Here is a 21,919-nt window from a genome sequence, read left to right on the forward strand (position 1 = left end):
TGGGCAAGGATTGTGGAGCTGAAAAATCACTTTTTTTTACCATAAATATACTGACTAATTGGAAAAGGTAGATTTGAATGTGTGTAATCCAGGGTTTGTGTCTGTTCAGACCAACCAGTTTAATCCAGGTTCGTGCTCAGTTTATGAGATATTTCACCAAGTCTACCACAGTGTATGGATTTTGAAAAGGCAATTACAGCTAATTAAATGGTAAAGTATTGAAGTGTTGTGAAAAATACTTGTTCCCAGTTATCAAATTCAGCATTGTAAATATATTGGCAATAATAACATGAAGAAAGTTAAATTTGACACCATTTTACTTACTTGCTTGAGAGAGGGGAACACCACAAATGTACTGATCTAGCAGAAATTTGCTTTGAATAGATCTGGAAAGCTGAACTGAGCAGTCATTCTGAAGCTGGATGGGTGGTCTTCTCTCTCTCCAAAATGATGCTGAGGTCTCTGCCAGATGCTGCAGCTCCAAGTCACATTTTGTTTTGCACACAGAAACTGTTATTTGCTAATACTTAAGATATTTTATTAGCAATGCAGCAGACAGGCTTATGTTCAGGAGTAACAGATTTATTAAATGGGAAGAGTTGCCACTCTTACATACCGAAGAGCTGAGTTCAGATGCAGATAGGGTAAGACCTGGCTTGGCTGCCTGAGACATGAGTGATGCCCCAACCATGGTCCTCCTGAACCCTCATCCTGCTCATGGGCGTCAGGACTCAGTAACGGGAGGGAATTCTGTGTCATGTTGCAAAAGATAAAAAGATTAAAACCTCACACCTCATTAACAATGTAAGCATAACTCTTTGGATTTCTACCTATTTCCTTTCAGATGCTTAAGAACATGATCAAAATGTAACAACAATCAATGTATTTTAAATGTCACTTCCGTTACCTTCATTCAATTTAATCAAGACATGCCCTCATTTTCCAAGTAGATTAATCTTATTAAGTAGTTACGTGGCTAATGTAATGTAGATCTTAATTAATGCTTTAGCAAGCTGAAGTGTTAATATGGACGCTCTGAAGGCTTCCAGATGTGGTCTGCTGAAAATATACCAGGGTCTAGAGCTGTCTTAGCAGAAGCAAAGTATTTGACTAAGTTCAACAGAACAGAAGAGGAGTTTTATTTTTGTGATTGTGTTGGTGGTGATAGTATGAGTTGCTGTGTTTAAAGTTAGGTGGTGATGTGTATTATAATAATCATCAGAGATGATTGTTATGGCGATGCAGAAATCCATGCCACTAGGTACTTATTCTTTGTGAAATGCAGTGAACTAAGAGATCTTAATTTCATTTCAGCTATAATTTGCTTGTGATTCTGAAAACAATGAATCATGTGAAGTCATGCCCACATGAATGTGAAGATGTGCCTACATTTTTAGGTTTTAGGTGTATCAGGTCATTAAGACGTGTTTCTTAATTCCACCCGCAGGGCCAGATTGTTTGATGGCAGCTGAGCCAGAGCAGTGGTCTTAAGCAGACTCTGTCTTTGCAGAATTTCTTTCCTTTCATGACAGTAGAAATATGAGATACTGATCAGCAAATGTGAGATGCTGAGTTTGTTTCAGAAGCTGTTTTACTGGACTCCTGAAAGCTTATACAAATTCAGAAGCTTCCTTCCTCCTCACTTCACAAAACAGCACTCATGAGTACCTCAGCATCTCCAGCATAACTGAAGTTCGAGATGTGTCATAGCAGCTTTTCATTTCCTGGCTTTTTACTTTATTATAGCTGTGGGAATTTGTTTTGCATCAGCAGTCAATCTATTGTACACATTCCAAAAAGAATCTGTTTTCACTTGGGTCCTAGGGCACTTAGCTATTAGTAGTAGAGGTCTTGAAGCAGGAGTTCATACAGGAAGTGACCAGTGTGGCAATAGTGCATAACACTGATTTTTCCACTGAAGAAATTTGCATAGAAAAAGATTTTCTACTTTTTTTTTAATTGCCTTTCTGGAACAATAAGAATTGTCTGGTCATGTAAGTAGCAAATTTATCCAAGGAAAAAAAAAATCAAGCTGTCATTCAAAACCATAGTAATTCCTGCATATTCTTTTTTGGCAAAAAGTCAGTGGAATGTATTTCTATATTGAATGGTTTCCTTTACACAGCTGTAGTGTAATTTCTTTGGAATTCTGAGTCATCTGTGAAAATCCCTAACTATATAACAAACAAGAATAGAAAAATAAGTTAGATTAAAATATAAGGAAAGATATGTCTGCAGCAGTGATTTGTAAGAAATGCAGAGGTACAGGAAGAGAAGTGAGAACCTACATTGGTGGTATTTATTCCTTGTGTTTAATTTGAAATTGTCCAGATTATCTTGGTAGTTCATTATGGATCCATTGGAACTGTTATTCCGCTAAATATTTTTCAAGAGTGCCATCAGGACACAGTTTGCAGTCATCACCGTTATAAAGGCCCACAGTCAAAGCACTGGAATTAATTGCTATTTAAACATGATGTCTGTAGCGTGACACTGCTGGTAGCCAGATTTCATTTTTCTTTTTTAATTTTCACTACAGTATAGGAGAGGAGCCTGTAATAAATAGTCAAGTATACCTGGTTCCAGTGTAGGTACAGTTCTGCCTCCATAGCTGACACTGCTTGACATCAGTTAAATTAAAGGCTGACTGGGCATGTCCTATCAGCTGCCACCTTGAAAGTCACCTCCAGCGCAAAGACGGGGCCTGCTGACAAGTTAGCAGGGGGAGTTCGCATCGTTGTTGTCATGTATCGCCTGTTTGATAGCTTCAAAGGCAAATATACTTGAGTGCTAAAACAGTCTTTTCAAATGTATATGCCAAAATAGTAATTCAACTGGGTAAATAACACAGCAGTTTAAATGAATAAGTGTTATTTAGTTGATAAATATATGTTTGACTGAGCGATTGAAATGGCTCCCCTGGGTAAGATGCAGAAGTATGCTTTTAAAACTCTCTTTTGTAGATGTTTATAGAGAAGAAATCACAGAAAAAAAAAAATAAATTCAAGTATCCATGGCATAAACAGATGAAACTCTGAAACAGTCACCAACAGCAGAGATAATGATGTTGGGATTTATTTGTTCACAATAGTATGAGTTGTTTGGGTTAGTCTTTCTTTCCAGATTTGTCAGTTTGTCACGTCTGTAACGTCACTTAAATGTAGTTGATGTTCTTTGAATGTGATCTGCAGTGGTCCATCAAAATGGAAAAGCTTCTAAAAATAGCTGGAGGCAGTGAGTCAGGTGGCAAGATGCATTCTCTGCATTAGGAGGTGAAGACTGAAGGGAGCTATAAAAAAGTTTCAGAGTCTCTAGAGACAGAGTTTATAAGTGAAGCTGTTAGTGCAGAAAAAGCCATTGCACATCTAAAGCTAGGATGATGGTTTGCTTCCCAAGTTTTAAAAAAGTAAACGTACTGACTAATAAAAAAAGAGGTTCGGTGTTCGTATATGCTTGGCTTTTCATTTCCATATTTCTCAGTAAGAGTAACGTTGTGCTCAAAAGAGATGAAGGAGCCCTCAGTCTTAGGCTGACCTCTCAGCCCTGCCACTGGTCCCAGTATGGCATTCAACAGGTGATTTTATGTGCTCTGTACCTGGTTTTCCTATGCTAGCAGGTAAGATCTAAGTTAAATTCTAGTGAGATGGCACCTGACTTCATTGAGGTAGGGACTTTGAGGCATCCTCAGTTGCAGTAATCCATGAGAAATGAAGTCGTGCATGTTTTATAAAACATCGCATGTTTGAATCTGATTGGTATGTTCTTAGGTTGCTCTAAGGGCCTGTTGCTTGACGTTCTCAGCCATTTTCCCGTCTTTGCAGCTTCTAGCCCTTTCTCTTTTTCTTACTGCCGTGAGGTTATTGTAGACTGATTAACATAGAAAATGAAGAAACAAACAAGTTGCCAAAAACTATATAGCAATTGGTGTTCTTTTACCATTTCAAAACACTGCTAACGTAATATCTGTTTCATTATGTACAAGTGTAAGTGCTGCTAACATAGATAATTTGGAATCTATAATTGAAACGTTGCTATTGCAGCTCTCTCAATTAAAGATAGTCAAGACAGAAAAGCTGTTATGTACTTACCTGCTGGAATTATGTGTCATTCTCTACCATCCTGTTACAGTCATACTGTGCTGCAATATATTTCAGAAGTAACTTGCCATTTATTGAGAATAGCATTACACCATGAAAAAAAATGAAGTAAACACTGAGTCTTTTACAAATACCATCAATTTTTACAAATACTGTCACTACCATCAAGTGTGTATTAATAGTTATATTAATGTTACATTTAAATTTCCATGATTGTTAACAGATATTTTCTGTGATTTTCTGGTCTTTATAGTATCTGTTGTAGTAATTTTAAAATGGATTTATCACCATGTTGTTTGACAATATGGAACACAAAATCAAACACTACTATGTAGTGTAGCACAAAAGCACTGCTAACTCTTCACGTATTGCACTCCATGTTTAAAATATTTGTAGCCTCAGAACCATCCTGCTCGGCTGAGAACAGAGGGGATTTGCACCATGTTTTAAAGGTTGGCTATTTCATGGGCTGGAAGCCAGAGCACTCAACCAGAAAGGTCTTGTGCGTTGTCTTCAATAATGCATGCTGAAGAACCATCAAGCGAGGGATTTTAACAAGGGAGAAAGACTTGTGGATAGTCCCTGCTTCAGGCAGAGAGAACTTAAAAGGCAGCACATCAAGTTGTGCTGAGTTTCTTTCAAGAGGGAGAAGATGCATCTTCAAGTACAGACACTGTCCTCTAAATCCTTTTCTGTGCATTTCATTTCTTCTGTCAAATCTCTTCTCTATGACCTGGAATTTATTGCACTACTTTAATATATAAAACAAGGCTAATAAAAATTCGCAGTCTATTCATTCAGATTGAAGCTACCCCTCCTGTTCACCTTTCTGATAATTTTTTTTGTACGCCTGTTGCCTACAAGATGCAGCTGAAAAGAGCACCAGGAGATTTGTGTGTGCTTAATTGACACTCTACTGTTACTATATTTGATCAATAAAAAGCTATTGCAGAATTAAAGGGTTGGAAGGATTAGGGGAGTGCAGATGCTCCACCAAAAAATGTTCACAGCCTTCTTACTTCAAATACAGGGGCAAATTCTAACACACTGATAGAAACAGCAGGCAAATTGCATCAGAATAACAAATGAATGTTTTTTTTATTTAACAGGTGGCATTGCTACAGATGTTCATCCTCAGTGAATAGAAATACTGTATTAAAAACAGTTATTTCATCTGATTCATATTTGCTTTTATTCTACAGGACCATGGGTCACTAGGAATAGCAGCATAGACAGTGGAGAAACAGAAGTTGGCCGCAGGGTCACCCAGGAAGTGCCACCCGGAGTTTTTTGGCGGTCTCAGATCCATATCAGCCAGCCACAATTCCTGAAGTTCAACATATCCTTAGGGAAAGACGCGCTTTTTGGTGTTTATATAAGAAGAGGACTCCCACCATCACATGCCCAGGTACTTTATCAGTGTATTTGTTGGCTTTAAATGGCAAAATGCGCAAGGTTGGAGCATCTGGATTAGATTTATATTGGAGCTTATGGACCTCAAGTTTAGGGGTTCTATTCAGCATCCTGGGATTTACTTAATTTGCAATATTTGACTGAACACTCTGATATCAAGATTTCTAGGTTATTACATACCTCGAGTACTTTGATGAAATAAGTAATCAATGATGATGTTCTTGCCATTCAGGTTTTTAAAATAACGTGCAGTTTGTCACCTATGGTTTTAAGTCTCGACAAAATCTTGGCACCAGCTGGGCTAAACCTATCCAGTTATACACCAGTCTAAAATGATGAGTGACAATGGTCAGGCGCATAGTATCAAAGCACTGTGTACGGTTGGAATGCATGCACGGCTAGATGTGTTAATATATAATTTTCTGTCTTTGTGGAAGTTTTAATCTCCACAGGCTGTTGGAATGGCCTTGCTGGGGTGTGCAGCAGACTTTGGCAGCACTGCTACCTGGCCATATTAGAGAACATAATGCAGCAGCCATGTGTTTGATAGCTTTAATTTGACTCCTTTTCCCTCAAGGGCGTCGTTTTGGTGTAATATCTCACTCAGACATGGGACAAGCCTTGCAGTTGGAAAACCAAATCCTTCTTGACTTCTAACCAGCCTCAGGGATGAAAACTCAGCAACACCACCACATTTTTACAGTGACCCTGTAGTACGGAGCTAAGGGCTGTAGGTGAAGATAGTTTTAAAGTTAGTGAGACCACACTTAAGTATCTTTTCCTTCTGGGTTGTCCAGTGTGTTTTTTAGTTTCTTTGCTATGAGAAGATATAACCATATTTCTGTTAAAGAGAGATTTTTTAAATTATTCTTAGATTGAAAACTCATTAATGTGAATCAAATTATTCCAATTTACTTAGATTAGAACTTTAATGAGAAATAATATATTTGCAGTTACACATACTAAAGGGAAAGAAACTTGCTTCTTTAGAGAGCAAGGGAAGCAGCAACAGCAACCAGCTTTTGGAAAAGACCCCTTTCTTCATGCATATCCTTGCTGCTAAAAATCGGTTCTTTATTCAGAAATTATCACCTAAACTTAAAATGCTTTATTTAGTATAAGATGTAGAACTCCATCATCCCTTTTGGGAAAGCCCCATTTAACATTTTTAGATGCCTTGTCCTGATTTGCAAATAACTGCTGCTACTTTTTCCTTTGGCAAAGCTGACTGCAATTACATAAATGGTTAAAATGCATGATCTAAGCTAAAAGCCCAGAGGCTTTAACATAATTGCATTGCTACATATTGCCTGCAAGGAGGTATCAACCCTGAGTGAACTGTGTCCATGTGCATGCACAAACTCATGGTACAAACAGTGGACCAATTAATTTTGTGGAGAAAACTACACTTACATTAAATGAATTTTGGATCTGCTTCCCAATGTGAGAGGCAAATTTATAGAACTATTCTGCATTGCCTCTTTGTCCTTGGTGGTTATTATTGCCTGTAGTCTGAATTGAGAACAAATATCTTCAAGCAGAGTTGGGATGAAAGGAGGAAAGAGGTTTACATGAGTTTATGACCTCTGCTTCTGTGAATTTGTGAACAAGCAGCTTTGACTATCCAAACTCCATCAGCTTTCTGTAGTATGCTGGTTTAAAATGTTCTGTGAGTTATTGAATGGATATATCCAACTGGTAAGAAATAAAGATCAGCAGTCCCCAACCCAAGGAGGGGAGGGCAAGTGGTTGGCTTTTCCTGTAGCCAGAGATTAGTGTACAGCATCCTGAAGCTCCGTACAAAGGCTAGAAAATTGGGGAAATTGTAGAGGGCTGTTGATTCATTTTCAGCTGTTGCCAGACATGGGTGGAACACAAAAGATATCCACAGAGAATATGTTCCAGGGTGAAAGCCTTTCTTAAGAATGTTTTGATTTTGGCTATAATGCTTCAACATGTTGTCTTGAGGGCAAAATTATATCTGTGGATCTTTAGCTGTTGCAATGACTTAATGACATAATTCATTGAGCGTGTCTCATTTAAATCAGAATTTTGGCTTTCGCTTCCCCTGTCATTGCACCATGAAAAAAAACCCAGCAATTTAGTTGACAAAAACAGACAAAAGTATAAATCATAAAGTGAAAATGGCTTAGGGCAACCAAAGCTCCTTAGCAATCATCAAGGTTTGCTATAAATACAAGTTAATTATAATTGACTAAGGCATGATGAAGCTTTGCCTGTATCTTTTACAAGAAATCCGGTTGGATGTAACTGCTAGTACAAAATATTGTTTTAATTCTAGCTGAACTTTTATTTCTGTTTCACTGTGATAAAATGTATTTGTTCTAGGTTTCATTATGATGTCCTCATCTGAGAAGGCTATTATCAGGCAAAGTTTCTCTTTCTTTCACTCCAAATTACATGGATAGGATATAAATTTCTTGATGTTTCTGTTGAATTAAATAATGAAAAATATCATTGGTGTTTCGTACTGAGCTGGATTTCTCCTCGGAGAACCTGTTTTCCAGTCTTTGGAGGAAGCAATTCCAACCCTCTTCTATAATTGGAGTTAATGAAATCCACCAATGCAATCTGTAGAATTACTTTCTCGTATTCGTGCCGGTTCCTGATGCTTGTCAACAGGGTGGTACAGCAGAGGATGGCTTGGCATTTTTGCCCAGCAATCAAAATTCAGCCAAGCTGCTACCAAGAGAAAAAGAAAGAAAAGGGAAGCTGTTACAGACCAGAGTTAGTGAAAAGAAGCCTTGTTCTGACAGAAAGAAGCAAAAGGGTTTGTATTAATGAGAATAGTCTGAAGTTGACACCAGGAGATATTTTAAAATTGAAATTTAAAATCCTTGTTTTTGCAGGTTAGGGACATGAGCTGTAAAGCAGCGAACAACTACACTTGACAGTTCATCACTGATCAGTGCTGATATGTCAAGCCAAGTAAAATCCTTTGTGGGAACAAGTCAATAATCAGCAAATTAGGTACATGATTAACCTGAGACAACAAGATGCAGTTCCTGTCTGAGAGCCCTGCTGAGATTTAACCTTCTCAGTATTACTGTTTAGCAAATATTCCAAATGCCTGGTTTAGTCAGTCAAACTGATGTAGCTGTAAACTTGCCCAGCAGCAGCCTGTGTGCCATGTGCATGGGGAATGCAGCTCTAGAGGGGAGCTAAAAATGCAGTCTGGAGTGGCAAGCAGGCTACAAACAGGAATTTTGCTTTCAAGCAAAATTCTTCTGGCCTGCGTAGTGTTACATAGAAATAACAAAATGCATGTTGCGGTCGTGGATGATCAATAGGACATTAGTAGAAGGTAGTCATACTAATTAAATTGATAATGTATAGAAAGTGAACCGTAAATGTAAGATATTGCAGGAAGTGACTCTTCAGAGATTACAGAAATTATGATGTTACTACATATTGGTAGAACATTCGAAATGGCGCGTGAAATAAGGTAACCTTACGGAAACATCACTGTAATATATGAAGAAGACAGTTCGTGGAGTTGTATTGTTTTCATTTCCAGCAGAGTGTTTTATACGTATAAATTTTTCATGTCAAAATGAAAACCATTTTCATTTAGAACAGGAAATGGCTTTATTTGAAACAACTTGAATAGCTGAGGAGCTTCAGTGTTACCTTGGTTTTTAGCCAGTGGTCAAACACATTGAGGTGCTCTGACCACCTCCAAGTGCTCCGGTGCTGTCATTGCTGATGGCTGCGTTGTGCGGCTTGTGTTGGGTCGCGTTCAGATGTTGAAACAAATCACTTGGCTGTCACTGTGGGTATCAGATGTTTCAAGGGTGTGTTTTAATGAATAATTACCAGCTGGATTTTATGAAGAACTAATTTTAAAGCACTTTGCAAACAAGTTACTCTGACGTATGTTTTCTTGGCTGTATAGGTCTTGCGGGGCTTTGGCATAAAGAGGAATACTAGCCACAAAGCCAAGACTGCTTTTTTCCTTCCCCCTCAATTTGAATATGCATGTCTGTTATTAAGACAAGAGCTCTAAGAAATCTTTCTTTTCAATTTTGAATTTCAAACACAGTTGGGGGTTTTGCAGAGGCATGCAAATGGTTTGAAATCAAAGAAAAACCCAAAGGTGATGCAGGCTCTCTGCATCTTCAGCATTGACCCCTGCAAACTCTCTGCTTTGCTCTGCTCTCACACCTGGATGCACCTGGGCTCAGGGGATCTATGCTATATGCATGGTGTTGTGCAGTATAGTTTCTACCATATATGTAAAGTTCCAAAACTGTTTTGCTGACTCCCCTTGGTTACTGGAAAAAGAAAATCCTCATTAGCCTATGAAGAAAGTGCATCAGAGGAGGAGAGAAATCACTGCATTGGAGAAATTATAAAAACAAATTGCCCAGAAATAACTTGGTATGAGATTTAGTTTTGTAAATAAACATACGCAGTAGGGTTTTGGCATGCTGTGTAGTAAAAATAAACTCACTGAGAATGTGAATTTGGAATTTTAGAGAGGTGTGTTGGCAAGTCACTTGCTTATATGCAGCTTTAATCACAGTAAGTACTCCCCACTGCAAAACTGAACTCTGAAAATGTAGTCACGGGATTTTTGATGCATTTTGTTTCTGAGCAGTTTTGGCCCTTTTTCTGTGACTTTTGCTTTTTTGAAGCTATGAAATATAAAGGATCATATAAAGAAAAAAATTCAATGTAACTTCCAGATTACTTCAGAGATTCAGTTTGGTTTGACAGATCCATCCCCTAATTCATGTGATGTAGCTGTCTCTTCCTTAGCAGTTGTGTGTGTTACATTAAAAATTCCACAGTTGCCACTTTCATGATCATGAAAGTACCTTCCTTCGTCTTCTAATTATGCATGTTTGTCAATGAGGAGCTTTTAAAGCAGGAGCTTCAACACAACATTACATAGAATTAATCACTCAAATTTGGTAAATCTGAAAATCAGCAGGGCCACAAGAAGCAAAATGATGATTCAGGTTAACAGTGTGAAGAAATCTTATCTGGTTATGAACTGACAGTGCCATCTCGGTGACCCTTTACTCAGGGATTTTAGATTTTGGGGCACATATACCTAGTACCTGCTGACACATGAAGATTTGTACACCCGGGGAGCCACCAGCACCTCCATTATCTTCCTTCTCTTTTTCTCAGTCCTGAGGAATCTAAAGTGGAATAAAAATCTATTGTTAGACTCTGTATCATTTTGCACTGGTATTTCACCATTCATAAAGATATTCAGGTTTAAGCATTTTGCTTTTGGCTGAGCATGAAATAGTTCCTCCTGGATTGATTAGAGAGGGGAGATAGAACAATCTTAAGTTTTCCCAAAGTTAAAGCTGTAGCCTTATGGGGAGTCACGCCAAGGGACCTGCTCTCACTGGGTCACACCCCATCATCCTGAAAAGAGATTCTGCAGCTAAAACTACTTCAAGCAGTTTCAGCCTGAACACTCTTCCCCTTCGATCTCGCCAACTGCTGAGCCTTCTCTGCGATATGAGGTAGAATCAGCATCACACAGAGGGGAGGCAGAGGCGCCTGCCAGCACAAGCAGAGACGAACAGCGTGTTGCCAGTGAGAAATGTCAGCTTTTATTGCTGCTTCCTTAGCTGACCCTTTGTGAACGATTGTTCTGAAGAGCAAGATTTCTTTTTCCCAAGATGTTGCCAGACTAATAACATTTCCCAAGGAGGTGATGAGTCTGTCCTTAACCTCTGACTGTTGGACGATAGGTTTTAGCAATATTTCCAAATGTCATTGATTTAAGAGAAAGATATACGTGTGTTTGGCACCTCTGATACTGTGAAAGTTACTGACGTGCCAGAAATCTCTAAATCTCTGGTGTGTGTTGGCTAAAATGCACTGATTTACCTGATTTACTTTCTGCAAAAATCCTGTGTGAAAAAAAGGCTCAAGTGGATGGCAAGCTGATCTTCACCGTCCGCTGAAACTTCTAATTCCACTTCTGCTCTTTTCCATGATTAAAGGCGTAGGACAGAGTGGATAATGCACTTGCTGTGACAACACTGTGACAAATTTCCTTTGTGTCTGCATACTGGTGTCATAGTTCCACGTTTCACAGGAAAGTAATAGTACCTCTGTATTTTTCCCTTTGTTGTAAGGCCGAGTGTATCAAGGACTCTATATTGCTCATATGTAACGGTTAGAAAATTTCCAGTAGAAATGTCAGCTTTTATGCCTCAGTTTTAGATAGATGTGTAACATGGTGCTAAAGTGTTGAATCAATCCATCTGTCTGTCTCTTCTACTGAAAGGGAGAATATTCATGATTTTATTGCATGTTGTGTATTATTTGCTAGAACTCACTGCTAATGAGTAGAATTTGCTATACAAGACAACCCTCTCAGGACGTTTGGTCTGTTTAGAATGCAAGATTTCGGTTTTCTGTTTAAACTGAAAGCAAAGGAAGGTGTACGTTTTCTCAGAGCTGTTGCAAGCACAGACTATGTGTGCTAGAGATAACAGAGGCAAATGCAATGAAACTACTGGCAAGCAAGCACATACTATTACTGTATTTTATTGAACACATACATCTTTCTTTAGACATGTCTATCTATATCTATCTACTCCTACACAGATAAATGTGTCTAAAACAAGATGTGTTTTCATAGGGGACTTGTTATACAACTATCAAAAGATTAGATATATTGTTTTTGTTGTTTCTTAAGGGCTTCCCTTAGATAGGAACTATGAGAGCTGGAAGTTGAGCAAAACATCGGCTTGAGAGCTCCAGAATAACAGACATTAAAGACAGAAAAAAAGCCTATTAGGACAGCTAGTCCAGCTGCTTTGTTATGCAGAGTTATTCCCTGCTGTAGATTAAACAATATTTCTTCCAGTCCTGTTTAATTGTCTGATGCCATGGCATCTCCATCGGGAGGCTATTACTGAGCTTAATAGATGGGAAGCTTATCTGACATTCATCTTCAATTTCTTTCTTTTTTTAGTTTCGTGCCATTAATGGTGCCATCCCTCTTGTACTCCAAATAATCGCTTACTCTGTTTGATCCCTTTCCAAAGATTAATGTAATGTTCTACCTTACTTGGAAACCATCCAAACAGAAATTCTCAGTTTTCCTTAATATAAGTTCAATTCCTTCAGCCACTTGATTTGTGTTATTCCTTTCCATGCTCCCTCTGGTTTTTGTAATCTACTTGCCCATGATTGTTCCACATACAAACTCCAGGTAAGCAACTCTTACTCCATGATATAGTACTTGTGAAGTGCATTTTTGTTGGGTACTGAATTATGTAATATTAGACAGACACGTTGCCTGTTTGTTTTCACATTCTGGGGGCTTCCATTCAGTTATATGTCTGGAGCTAGATCTGAGACTTCTGTTCCTCTTGCAGCAAGAATCTGTTGTAGGCAATTGCTTAGAAAAGGCTGTGTCTCTCATGGGTTGAAGGTTTCCAGATTTGAAAGCTGGGTAGGAACCTAAAATTTGATGGGTCAAATAATTGGTTTCAGTTTCTTTCTCAAAACCCATCCTGTCAAGAAATACTATTTGTGTATTTTTTGATCGCCTATGCAGAAGAAAGATGAATAATTCCATGTTACTGTTTAAGAAAGGATAAGAGTCACAGAATCTCTGTGTGTTCCATCATTGACTGGTAAATATTAGTTTGACATTGGCATATTTTCCAGAAATACCATTTTATGACAAGGTAGAAAATATAGTGTCAGATTTTGAGCTGAAATTTGATTCTGTATTCAGGTCTGTTTGTTCAGGGAGTTGTTTGTGTGTGTGTTTGTTTGTTTTTCCTCCTTTTTTTCCCCTGTTTTTTCCCCTGCAGTACGATTTCATGGAACGCTTGGATGGGAAAGAGAAATGGAGTGTGGTGGAGTCCCCACGGGAACGTCGGAGCATTCAGACCCTTGTTCAGAATGAGGCTGTGTTTGTTCAGTACTTGGATGTGGGTTTGTGGCACTTGGCATTTTACAACGATGGCAAGGACAAAGAAGTGATCTCTTTCAGCACAGTTATTTTGGGTAGGTGTCTCCAAGTTGAGCATTTTTCCTCTTTGTTTGTACCTTCCCTTACTGAAAGTTGTAAGATGTTATTGCGGTCTTCAGTATTCAGCCTGTTTATCCTTATGCTGTGCTTTTTTAATTCTCAGTGCTACTCTGTCACAAAGTCTGTAATGGGGTGCTGATTTTAATTTGCTGATTTAAGGATTTTAGCATTCACATAGATCTTGAGTGTAGTTCTGGAAAGCAAAACTCAGATAAGTTCAGTCTGGGTTGAAGCATTTCCTAGTTAATATTCCACTCCCTTATCTCCGTCATTCTTATACTTCTTATTTGCTTCTCTGGAGGAGCTTCTTCACACCCAGGTGGAATAGTGTCCAACAAGAGAGAGGTTTCATCTTAGCAGAAAGCACAAGAAGCTGACACCTGTGAATGAGATTGTTGTTTGCAGTTACCCGAGGGACTGAGTCAGTTAATTAGCCATTTGCTACCTTGCAGCTTGCTGCTCACCTGATAGTGGGTCATCTCCTCCACATGGTGGAATGAAGAGCAGATAAATGTCTAGCCTATGATCTGAGAAGCTTGCTGGCTTTTTTAGAAGAACAGGGTTACATTTAGTTGAAAATCAAATTGAGTCTTAAGTTCCCCAATTTTATTAGAAGATCTGTTGAACTTTGAAGGATTTAATGAACTTTGCTGAATATCTTGTCACAGTGGCACAAAAAATTCTGAGATAGTCTGTGCAGTATTATGTCCTGGCCAGTGAAGTATTAAATGGCACTATATTGTAAAAATCTGCAATTCCTGTTAGTTCAGGGAAAGTGAAACTGCTGAAAGTCCAAGTGAGTTTTTAGGCTTGGTGAAAAATAGTTGTAGATCTTTTCCAGTCTTGCCTGACTGATGGTACAAAGCTTATTTTTTTTCCTTTCGCATTAGTATAAAATTCAGTTTGTTGGCTTAAGTCCCAAAGGGTGTAGGAGGATAGCCAATACTGTGTCATTAAGTGTGAATATAATTGTTTCTGTTAACCGCAATTAAGATGAAAAAATTATTTTTCTTTCATAGCTTATATGTGATTTTATAAGAGCTACTAGGTGCTGTGCATTTTGATATATATATACACATTTGCATATTTGCTCATAGAAGGCTTTTTCTGCTTCTCCAAAAACAACATTTGTGCTTATATCGTGTTATGCCCCTCTTGTGCTTAAACCTTCAGCTGCGATAAGTTGTTCTTAAAAGAGCTGTCTGGTCTAGGCTACAGCTTTCAAGAGTATCAAAGGTCTAATAGTCAGGTAGACTACTTGATAGTGCAATAACAGTAATTGGACTGAAATGTAGAGAAAAATACAGTGTTTTATCCAGTTCAGAGGTTCTTCTACACACAACTAATATCAGACATTTCATAATCAAAGGATCTGAGACAGCTCATACTTTCTCTGATGTGAAAGAGGAGAAAGAATAACATAAATTATTTTAACTCCCAGACAATACTAAATTTACCACGATTTTGAATACATAGATGATGCTTTTGTGTGCCGTGAAGCAAGATAATGAACAAATCTATAGACAAGCTTCTTCATGAGGCAAATTGATATCTTTGAGCATTATGTTTCAATTTTTCTTTTCATTGTTTACATGAATCATTTCAAGAGGCCAAGCTAATGACATCTCTTTGAAAATTTGCTTGAGAGGGGTTTTTTTTATTTAGTGTCCTGCAACTGTGAAATTAGATTTAAAGTTGTGCTTGAATCTTTTTCCTCTTTTCAGTTTAATTTGACAGAACAATACATGGTATGGTTCTGCTAGTTCCAAATCCAAAATTCATTTTCTGTGTTCTACAGCTACTGTTTCTTTGTTGTCTGCGACTGACAGAGCCATTTAGTTTGGGGCCACAGGTTCCACAACAACAGGGAGTAATAGTGAAGGGTAACAACCTTCCAGTTAGGTTTTTTTCGTCCCAATAATTCGGTGTTGCAAACACGTTCCACTGAAATCTGGCAGCTTACAAATGAAGGTGATTTTAAGAATTAATTGCAAAATTGGTATTTGATTTCTAGGTTGTTACTATGTCAAGTGGTGTATATATTATCCAAATAATAACAGAATTTGTGGAAAATCAGTATTTTGGTACAGGTGAAACATTATCATCAGGCAGGTGTGCTTATTGAAGTCATCAACACTTCAGTGAGTCAAACTCTAGTGTTAAACCTTGTCCTCTGTTTTTACGGACCTCTATTTCGTCCTCTTGTGTAGCTGCTCGCACCTTTGTTATTAATTTTTTTCAGTATAAATAGTATTTGCTGGAGTGGAAGAGCTCCTCTTTGTCATGTTCAACATACATTTCTGTCAGCTTAATTAAGGAGGCTTTAAATGTCTGTAAAAGGAAAAGAAGAGATGCTCCTTGGGATAATCAGCCTTACGTGGAAGGGTGGTTGTGCCAGGTCAAAGTCACATTGCACAAGGGAGATTGACGATTTTCCTGATGAAGTATCATGTTTGCTGCATAGTTTGAGTTCAAACAGAGCTGTCAAGGTCTGAAGAGGCAGCCCTGTCTGCCTGGTGGACCAGCAGACTTGAGCGCTATCAGCAGACTTTGAGTTCTGATGGTGCTCAGAGACTTAATAAGGGACCCCAGTATATCACTAGATCTCTATGCTTACTCATGCTGCCGTAAAACTTGGTACCTTTTTGCTTCACCTGAACTTTGTGGTGTTAATATTATCGGGGGTTGTTCTTCTAAGTATTGAAGACAAAAAGAAAAATTAAGCAAAGAATTTGTAACCTAAATAGGAACCAACTAATGTGCCTATGATGCTTGTATTTCAGATTCGGTGCAAGACTGCCCACGGAACTGTCATGGGAATGGCGAGTGTGTATCAGGTGTCTGCCACTGTTTTCCAGGATTTCACGGAGCAGACTGTGCTAAAGGTATCATTTTCCCTGTGTTTACAAATAACCACAGTGTGTGTTTGTGATGTATGGATCTATAGTGCCTGCTAGTTAGCATGGGTCCTAGCTAGACTCAAATAGATCAATATGCCTTTTTTTCCTTAGATCTCTTAGTTAAACGTGATCAAGTGGAAGTATTGCTTAGTTGCTGATGAGCTTGCATAACTGCAACTTTTTTTGTGTCAAAGGTGGTAGGTGGAAAGAGCAGAAAACATTCATTTTCTGTAAAAGTGGATAGATTATCATCAGTGTTTTCTGGTAACCACTAACTAGTCTGCAACAGAAGACTGATTATCTGTCTTTATTGATAGTGTGCAATATTCTGACTTGGCTGAGCCTTACTTCTAGTACATAGCATCTTTCTTGCATATACAATTGCTCTTTGACCAAAGGAAGTTTGCCTTTTTTGGGAAAAAAAAAAAGTAGGACTTGATAAAGACTTAAAAAAAACATTTTCTTAAATGTTGATTGTAAATTTTTACAAATAAAATGGGAGATGGATGATTATCAAGGATTAAACAGAAATCTAAAAGGCATTTGTGGATTGCCAGTATGTGTTTACTAAGTTTTTCTGAGAGTTTGGGATAGCTGTCATAGGGAAAAGATTCATAAAGGAGGACTTGTTTAGTTTATACAGCTAGTAGCACATATGTTGTCTAAATTCAATGCCTTGGTTGTGTTCCCTGCTGTTCCTGAGCACAGTCATAACATTTTACAGTTTGCTTCTTCCTTAGTTTGTACAAGATTTAGGCACATTGTCAATATCATATGCTTACAGTTGTTTTCCACAGGTTGTTAGTGTTCCAAAGGGGAAAGCCTGGTGCTTTGAAATGCCTTGAAGGGCCTTAGTAATGTGCTCATTTCTTCCCAGACTCCTGATCCAGTCCCGAGGACAGTTTGTTGTGTCCCTCCTCTTCCATGGCTGTAGCAGGGTGGCATCCAGGATACTCATGCATGTCTGTGAAATATTCCATGAATAGCTGTTGTAGTTCTACTGGAGCGAGTAATTTCCATTTTGTGACTCCATATTTGGCACTTGAAGGTGCCGTAATAAGAAAAAAAGCCTCAAAACCTAAGGGCCTTGGAAAAAGCTAATAATGTTAATTCACTGCTAGCCCTACTCATTTTAAAGAATACTTCAAATACAGCATGCATGTTGTTTGATTACCTGAGAAATTAAGACCCTTGGCAAATACGTAGAGGAGATATCTGTATATTACAAAGTAAATGGTGTCATAATGTGTGCTCTAAATAGACGTTCACAGCTGTATGCATTTCTGTGCAAGTGTGCATGCAGTGACTGTGCTCCACTGCCACTCCTCACACGCACGTGGCCGTTAAATCAACTCATCTGCATTTGGAGTTGTGGAGCAACCCTGCGTTGTGTACCGAACCTCTGTGTAACGCTGAATTCTGTGTTAATACTAGAAAAGACTTTGTTCAGGCTGTGTCAGATAAATAGCTTTTTTGTAGGGTACTTGTCAAGCTGTATCTGTCAGGCTTTTCCCCCCTCAGTACATCCCTCTGCTTCCCGCTTGTCCTTGCTGTGTTGTCTCTTTCCCCTCAAAAGCCGAAGTGGTTTCTTGGAAGTTCCTTTCAACCCTTTTACTGTTTCCTTGTCAGACATCACGGTATTTCTAAAGAACAAAGAAGCTTGAAAAACTACCTAAAATGACAAAACGGGTGTGTTGACAGAATTCTCGTGTTTCTGTGCAAGCACAGAGCTGCACATCTTTATAGGAGGAGACGTGCCCAGCAGGGACCAGGGCGGGAGGGCTCTGTCCTCGCCTGCTGCACAGGCACTGCCATACCTGCTCATACTGTGATACTGTGATATGGCCACAGATTTTTATGCCGATTATGTGTGAGAGCAGTTTCAGAAGACAGCATTCAAAATTACATTTGTATGCATGGTAAAACACAGTAAAATGTGATAGAGAATTAAATATTTTCCGGCATATTATACGTATGGAGACATGTTTAATGTACATTTACCGTAATGTTAAATTTATATTTAAGCTGTCACAAGTATAGAAGGATAATGATTTTACTTCCATATGATTTTTAAAAAATTATTATTTCCCTGGCAACACATGGCTCAATGTCTCACTGTAAAATAGTTTGAGGCAGGGTTCAAATAGGGAAATGTAGAGAAAACGTGAACAAGCTCCTCAAATGGCTTTTAGAGCTTGATTCATGCAACAACACAGCACTAAGAGCTTCACATTGGATGAATCCCAAGTTTGATAGATACAAAGCGTGATCCTTTATGCCAGTGAATCCCCTGTTACAGGGCTGATCTTGAGGGCATCAGAGACAATGAATCCTGAGAGGAGTCACCCGCAAACTCTTTGCAGACAGTGTGCAGGTACTCCCTGTGTTACTTTGCCCCATCCATGTAGTTCTAAAAGATAAAAATGAGGGAAATCTGTGAGACAGCACAGATTTGACTTCAGATCCATTAGCTCCAGCAGAACACCATGAAAATTATTAGAAAGAGATGAACTTTTGGCCCAACACACAGGCTGAAATACACTTTCATACCCTGATGGAGGTGGAGGAAATTTCACCCTCTCAAACACTCTGCCAAATACTGAGAGATTTCATTTCTCATCCTTATCTGTGGAAATAACTTATTCTCAGGTAGTCATTATCAACAGATTTACTCCATCCTTGCTCAGGCAAGATTCCCTTTGAAATCACTTGGAGTTTAACCTAGTTAAGAATTCCATCTAAACCACAAAAAGGCTAACAATACATTTTAATCTCATGTGGGCAAAATATGGCTTATAAAGAAAAAGAAAGCCTGATAATCAAAAGATAATTCAGTGGGTGGAGATGTATCCTGCTAAAGAAATTGTGTATAGTTAAAGTCAGTGGAAGATTTGCTGTAAATTGAACTGCACTGAGAGTAACCTGTCCACAATTAGCTGTAGGAGTTATTAATAAGAAGTGATGCTGTGGCCAAGGATCAATTAAAGAATCAGACACACAGCTATGATTATGTTATTTTGGTATGTTGTCACCTTTTTATATTCATCTCTATTTAACCTCTATGACATAACCACCCCAGTATATCAAGGTGTCCTTCTTACTTAGTGTTCCCATTGTCTGTGTCTTACAATAGTTTGGTCTTTCAACTGCCAAGTTCTGGGGTAAGTCTGCAAGCAGGGATCCTTCATCCTGTCCTGCTTTTCGCTGTTTGCACAGTTCCGTGTTCCAATGAGTTGGGTTCTTAGAAGTCACTCAGAGTTGGCTGTAATTTTGTTTCATCTCATAATATATTTGAAGGGCATGCAACTCTTCCACTTCTTTAACAAAAATACTTCCAAAGATGCTGTCATATACTGTTTTGCAAATGTGATCAGAGCCTCCTTTCATTTTGAATTTTACAATGCTAAGATGTGCATCATAAACATATTTGGCTGATTTGAAAAGGTGAAACAATGTACCATCATGTGGGATTTCTACATTGGCATGGTGAGCGTCGTCTATTAAGAGATGGTGTCCAGTTCGTAAAAGAAGGAAAATAATTGAGTCAAGAAGCTCATGTCAGCTGCCATGAAGTTGCCATTTAGCAGATGCTTTCTGGTTGATTATGCAATGTAATAAGAAACATGTTTAATATTTTAATCTAAATGCATTGAAGGCTTTTGGATTTTTAAAACCAGAAATTTGTACCATGTTTGATCAGTTAACTTTTTAATCTGATTTTAAGAACTCTAATGATTCAGATTTATGTTATTAGCAGTTTCTTTTCCTGTTCTCCTTGTGTGGGTTTTTCATTATTTTATTTTCATTCTGTTTGTTTTTGGCTTACTGGCAAAGGACGGCGCCACTTTAATAAGTATAAAAAGAAGGGTAGGTTTTTTAAAATTTCTTTTTATTTCTTTTGCAACATCTATTTAGTTTGCAATAGTTACTAAGCTGTAAAGTGTAGTCTATCTCTTTTTATTCTAATGGATTTGCTGTTTCTGATGATTGCCCACACCACAATAAGAGTTCCTGCTGCTACCATTTTCTTATGTGTGTACTGTTAATCTCTGTATAAAAATGTGAACAGCTGACCATTTTTAACTAAGGTATAATTGCTAGAAGTAGCAACTCTTGCTTTTTCTCAGTTGTTACTCAAATGTCACTTGTTTGGGACTCTTCTTACTCTGAGGTTATTCAGAGGCAATAGTGCATAAAGTAATGGGGTTTTTGTCCATTGGATACTCTGCTTGAAACTGTTCTCGTAGTCCCATGTCAAAAATGCTCCCAGTGGTGTAAGAGGTTCTGGGAGTGATTGCAGTGGGGAAAACATGAATTTTCTAATGCATCTTGCTGAATAATTTAGTACTCAGTTCGTTGCTGTAGAGCACCTGGCCCACATGAATGGATCATGTCGGGCGTATGCTGGTCATATATAGGAGTTAGTATTTCCTCCCTTTGCGAGTGAGGAAAACAATATTTCCCTTCATAACTTGGCTAGAAATTTTAGGAACTGGAAACCAGAAGCTCACTGGGCTTTGAAGGGAAGGGTGAGAGGTGGTGCTGAATCGCCTTTCTCCCTCACCTGTCCTGTGCATGTTATGCAATAACAGGTTATAGATCAGGCAGGGGGTGTGGGTTGGATTACTTACAATGATTCTCAAAGCAGATTGGTTTGGCAAAGAGCAGGAGAGGAACAATAGTATAGAAAAACACACCTTTTTTATGGCATTATAAAAAGATTGTCATGAGCGACAGTACTTGTTAAAGGTAATCTAGTGCTTAGTGCTTTACAAGCAAAACAAATAAATGAAAACAGCACCTACCTCCAGGAATTTACCGTGTCAATACAAGTTGAAAGGGAATGAATGGGAACCAATTGACAGATGTGGAGATATAAGGAAAAAAAAAGTGATACTCAGTGTTATAAGCACACTAGTAGTGGGACTGTTGTCAGTTTTGGGGAACACTGGGGTAAAAGGCAGTTCGAAAGAGGAAAAATGGGGCAGATAGTATCATGTGGGTAATGGAGGGCAAATGAGGCTTCCAAAGAAGACAGAGCACAGGAAAGAGCTCAAAAAAGCTTTTTAAATTTGAGTTTCAAAAGCATTGTAACAGAGAGGTTGAAGTCAGAAATCTAGCAGTGAGCTGTCTCGGGTGAAGTGGGTCTGAAAATGAAGTTGGAGCATGAAGTTCATGTTCTATGTGATAAGCGGAGAAGGGACCTGAAACAGGGCTGGGAAAGAAGAGACACATAGTTGAAGGTTAGATTAACAGATTAACAATGTGATTTTTGCAGCCCTTTGCACACGTGCATGACTGAGGAAGCCTGAATTTATCAACACTGGAGTAAAAGGTGTTGATTTAGTGTGGATTTTATTTGCTGAAAGCTAGGGCAAGAATTCTGACAGAGAGATGCAGTGCAGAACAAATCTGTACGACTTTGTCAGAGCCTGAATGTGAGGTGAGGAAACGGATGAGTCAAA

The 21,919-nt window shown here is 38.5% G+C and overlaps 1 protein-coding gene across 6 annotated transcripts in view; it reads left to right on the forward strand.

The window, feature by feature from the left end:
• Positions 1-21,919, forward strand: part of TENM2 (teneurin transmembrane protein 2) — a gene marked incomplete at both ends in the record, with an annotated part of 489,425 nt that overhangs the window by 373,410 nt on the left and 94,096 nt on the right. For all 6 annotated transcript variants that reach the window (XM_080353522.1, XM_080353523.1, XM_080353524.1 and 3 more), the window contains 3 exons: positions 5,300-5,505; positions 13,334-13,529; positions 16,338-16,439. In XM_080353522.1, coding sequence (XP_080209648.1) covers positions 5,300-5,505; positions 13,334-13,529; positions 16,338-16,439 — 504 coding nt within the window. The remainder of the gene's footprint in view (positions 1-5,299; positions 5,506-13,333; positions 13,530-16,337; positions 16,440-21,919) is intronic.

Source organism: Nesoenas mayeri (assembly GCF_963082525.1).
Source record: "Nesoenas mayeri genome assembly, chromosome: 14".
In the NCBI taxonomy this organism is placed as follows: Eukaryota; Metazoa; Chordata; class Aves; order Columbiformes; family Columbidae; genus Nesoenas; species Nesoenas mayeri.